This window comes from Aphanomyces invadans (assembly GCF_000520115.1).
Source record: "Aphanomyces invadans strain NJM9701 unplaced genomic scaffold supercont1.16, whole genome shotgun sequence".
Lineage (NCBI taxonomy): Eukaryota > Oomycota > Saprolegniomycetes > Saprolegniales > Verrucalvaceae > Aphanomyces > Aphanomyces invadans.
In genome coordinates, this window is record NW_008580161.1 from 378,659 (window position 1) to 383,559 (window position 4,901).

Below are 4,901 nucleotides of genomic sequence, written 5' to 3' on the forward strand. Positions count from 1 at the left end.
ATCATCTTGAGTGCAAAAGGGGGATTATTACTTGGTTGAGTATTGTATACAAACAGAAGTATATAAATGGATCGATCGATTTTGGACAATCCACTCAAGAGTCCAAATATTGGCGAAAAGGACAATATAAGAAGAATTCTTGTGTGCCAACTATGAGGAACCAGTTCATATTAACAGTCCGCGAAGGCATCGAGGAGACTTTCATTCATATCTCTATAAGCATATAAGGGTGTCCTCTGAAATTTTGTATGTGGACAGAGCTCAGTGGCATCTAAAAGTTGTTTAATGAATGCAAAACTTGAAAATGCATAACCTTTGAGATATTTTGCGAAATGTAGAGCAATTTATCCAATTTTCGCAGCAAAATCCAATAACCTCTATGAATTAATAAACAAAAATTTCGAGGGGCAATATTTTAATTAATTCGACCTGTGAAAGCCTTACCTCTTTAGAATAATGCTGTGGTGCCGGTGTCGTCCATTCACGAAGTTCGGTATGGCCACCATCAGCGACGACGAATATGATGATATTACCAACTACATTCGACTAAAGCGTTCAAGAAATCTTACTAAAGAAGAACGTCTTGACATACTCCGTCTCCATGCTGTTTATCGCCGTGAAAACACCCGCAACGTGTCCGAAAAGATCCCCCGGGTCCTAGGACGTAGCTTGAAAGTCGTCAAGGAGGTGTGGACAGAATACGAGAGATCGAGAACCGTCATTGTCGCGCCAATTTCGTCAAACCAGAACCAATAACCAAGTCGTATACCTCGAACACGTGCAGTCACAACGCTCGTTCGCCAATTCATCCGTCAACGCAGCATGACAAACGTCCGCACGGTTGCCAAGGACGTATTTGCCTTGTTGTTGAAAACGGAATCATACACTGTGACCTTGACAACAAAGCAAGTACGTCAGGAAGTTTGAGGGTAGTGCAAGTGTACCTTGCGAAGCTAGGCTTCCAACGTGGCAAACGCCGAGGTCATGCCACATACAGTGTTTCAAGTGCATATGCCGCAGCTCGTGACCTTTACGTGCAGCATATGATGCGGCTGCCACCAGAGACGCCTGTTGTCTTTCTGGATGAGAGCTTCATTCACCATCACTACTCCCGTCATTAAGACAGTCTGTTCGATCCGACGTACGACGCACCTCCAAAGGCCAAGCACAAGGGTCGTCGGCTGTGTTTCATCGCTGGTATTATGGCCAACAGACCACAGGATGCCAAATTGCTTGGTCTCGACATTTTCGAGGGTGGGAAAAAACGAAAGAAGGAGCCGAAAGACTACCATGGAACGTTTGAACACGAGTATTTCGTTCGATGGTTCGTGAGAGTCGTGGACGAAGTCGAATCTCTGGGGAAGACTGGTGTCACGTTCGTTATGAATAATGCAAAGTACCACAAGGTTTTACCTGTGGAGACCCCGCGTTGTACTTGGCGGAAGTTGGACTTACTTCTCGCGTGCCAGCGCTACGGAGTTGATGTTGACGTGAACGATTTGAAGAAAGCAATATGGTCACGGCTCAAACCTGTATTGGCAGCTCGTGTGGACCCGGTTGTGGTGACCATGGCGCGTGCACGTGGGCACAACGTGGTCTACACTCCGCCACATCACTCGGATCTTCAACCTATTGAAATGGTCTGGTCAAAAGTAAAAGGTGACGTTGGAGTGCAGTATACCGTCGACACGACCTTTTCGGATGTCCGCTCTCGCCTTGACGTGGCTTTTGCGATGCTGCCACCTACAATGATTTTGAACTGTGTTCATCATTGTGAGAAGCTTGTGAGAAACCTGTATGATTTGCTCGTTACCATGGATGAAGTGAACAATGTTGATTCCTCCTCGTCGGAGTCGTCTTCTGGACAAAGTGACACTGATACGGAATAACTTTCAAATGCAATATTTGCATTGTAAAATAATATCCAGTTTTCCTACCAATTTTATTTCAAACTCTACCTTTGACATACAATAATGTCAACTAACCCTAATCTCGGTCCCCTCGATGCCTTCGCGGACTGTAAACAAAGTATACGGAACTGCATATAGGTTAAGTATTGACACCTCTCGTATCAGACGCCTGTTTTCGAAAATATGTGCGGTCCACCGCAGAGCGTCCAAGCCCCACACGGCCTCCACCGTTGGTCGCTCTCGCAATTCCGCTTACGAAGCGGAACTTGCAGCAGACCCCACCCTTCAACATATCGACGGCCTCATCGACAAGCAAGCCAACCCCGACCAGCCCGATGAGTCGTGGAACCTCGTCCAATGGCTTCATCCGTCCACCACCTTCGCCAACAAGGAATGGGTTTTTGAGGGCGAACTTGAAAACTCCTCTCTGGACAGCGTCAAAGCCCTCCTGGAGAAGTACCTGGCTCTACCCGCCTCCCAACGCACTGTCGACTTCATGAAGTGGCGCCGCAACTCCGGCGACTGGCTCATGATCGGCGCTAATGAAGACAACACTAGCCTGGTGGCCGCTCTGCACCAGGCCGGTGATCTCCTGGATCTGGCTTTAGCTTCACGGCCGAAGATCTCCAGGAGTACAAAGACGCCCAAGGTATCGACCCAACTTCGGCCATCCCCCAATCCAAGTTTCGCCCCTTCATGGGCCGCCATGTCATGAAACACGGCTTACCCTTCCGTCTTGAAGCGGCCACCAACAACATCGCAACTCGCACAGCAAGTGGTGTGGTCTGCGACGCGATTTCCGCCACCGACGAAGAGGGTCTCTACCTCCTGATCACGACGAGAGTGATGGGAGTCATGCTTACATCCTCCAACGTCTACCGGGCTTCATGTTTCACCTCTACGACGGCAAGGACAAAGTCGACATCCTCGACACGCTCCACCGGTCCGAACACCAGCGCCCCATCCATCTCCAACGCCTCTGCCGCCTCACTCCCATCGGCATCCGCCGTGACATATTCGCGAAGGCAAAAAAGGCTTAACCCCCCCATCCCTTCCCCTGCATTTGTCCATAGCAAATTGAAAGATCACTCAGTTAAGTGTACAGTGTAATGAATATCTTTCTCGAAATTACGTGCGGTGTGCTGAAGCTTTCCTAATTCTCCATTTACTACAGAAAAGACATTGCCATAATGAGTAATGATAACTGTTGAGGCCACTGTTCTAGGATGTGTTTTAACAAAAGATGACATCTCGTAAGCATTGGATGGACTGGTGGCCGACAAGCGCCAAGGCAACATGCTACTGACGCAGTCGGCAGCAAACAGAGCAGTAAAAGCGGTCGCCTGCAGGGGCGGTCGGCGGAAGACAATGCTATGGCATCGTGCAGGCAGGCATTTTCTTTAACAGTGTAATTGTGTCACTCCTGCATGATATTTACCACACACTTCTTGTTGCATGCGGAGTACGGTGTGTCCATGCGGGGACGGTATAATCCGCGTGGGGAACGGAGTGTACAGGCGGGGGACGTGGAAGGGATGGACCAAGATCAAAACGCTGTTCAACCAACAGGCACTACTCTGTTCCACAAAATTTGTCATGTTGTACTTGTGGTTGGTGGCATTTTTTAAATAATACTCCGATTGAGTGTCTGATAGGCGTTCTGGAAAGCGCAAGATCGCTTTGATTAGGTACTTTATAGCACTTTCCAGCCACTTTGGTTGTTGAGATATTGCGTGGCAAAACTTCTGCGTCATGGACATCGATTGCAAAATGATCCACCAGTACTTCATTCCACAATTCATCGGAAACACAGCACGTCCTGCACACACCTATCGCCCCTACATGCCTCATCGTTCACCGCGGGGAAGCGCTGATGCTCCTGTCGCCGTCCGGGACCTCGCGGAATTGCGCAAACACCTGAGCTTCGCCCATCGCCGCACGACATACGAAACGCTGCTTAGCGTCGCCGTTGACGGTGTGCTGCCACGTGGTGCTCTCACCGAGCTTGCACAGAAGTTTCGCTGCCATCCGCGAACGATAACACGTCTGTGGACGCAAGCGCGTCTCTCGGTCCGCGACGGCTACCGTGCCGCCGATGTTGCCACAAGAACTAAAGGTTATTCTCTCAAACCTGACAAGTATTGGTTTACGCAATTATTGATACGAGGATGTACTTTTCTAGGGAATTCTGGACGCCACGCGCTACGAACAAGCGACGAAATTGAAGCTGCCATAGGAAACGTGCCACAAATGCAACTGCAGGCCTTGCCCTCTCTGTCGGCTGCGTGTGGAATCCCTATGACGACGATCTTTCGCCACATGAAGAAGAATTCTCGCTTCAAGGCGGTGTCCAACCACGTCAAGCCCCATCTCACCCTTGCGAACGTCGAAGAGCGGCTCAAGTTCGCCATGTCCTTCGTTCGGTCTTTGCAAAGCAAAGTGGACGCCATCTTTTCGACGACATGCACGACTATGTGCCTGTTGACGAAAAGTGGTTCTACGTGACGAAGGTTAAACGTAGGTACTATGTGAATGAGGACGAAGAGGTGGCGGGGCTCAGACGGTCAAGTCCAAGCGCTTTATCACGAAGGTGATGTTCCTTGCCGCTGGCCAGGCCGCGATATGACCCACACGGCAAGAAGGAATGGGACGGCAAGGTTGGCGTTTGACCCTTCGTTCAGGTGGCGCCAGCGCAGCGTGGAAGCAAGAACAGGCCGAAGGGCGCCATGGTCACCACCCCACAAACCGTCGACGCACCACTTTATTTTAATACCATTTTAAATAAGGTTGTCCCTGCCATCCAGGAAAAGTTTCCTAGATGTGGTAGACGGAGCTTATTGTTGCTGTAGAAAATGCGTTCTCTGAGTTGCCGACTGACACGCTTGCAAAGACTTTCGTAACTCTTCAAAAACTTATGGAATTGTCCATTGAAATACATGGCAGCAACGAGAGTAAGCTTCCTCACATGAAGAAGGACGCTCTCATTGCAGA

General features: G+C 49.5%; 1 protein-coding gene across 1 annotated transcript; it reads left to right on the top strand.

Annotated features, from left to right (window-relative positions):
- Positions 1–3,662: 3,662 nt before the first annotated feature.
- H310_08083 (hypothetical protein) lies at positions 3,663–4,415 on the top strand (the record flags this gene model as incomplete). The annotated part of the gene is made up of 2 exons (XM_008873704.1): positions 3,663–4,026; positions 4,093–4,415. The coding sequence occupies 2 exons, from the start codon at positions 3,663–3,665 to the stop codon at positions 4,413–4,415; spliced, it is 687 nt and encodes a 228-aa protein (XP_008871926.1).
- Between the last annotated feature and the right edge of the window lie 486 nt (positions 4,416–4,901).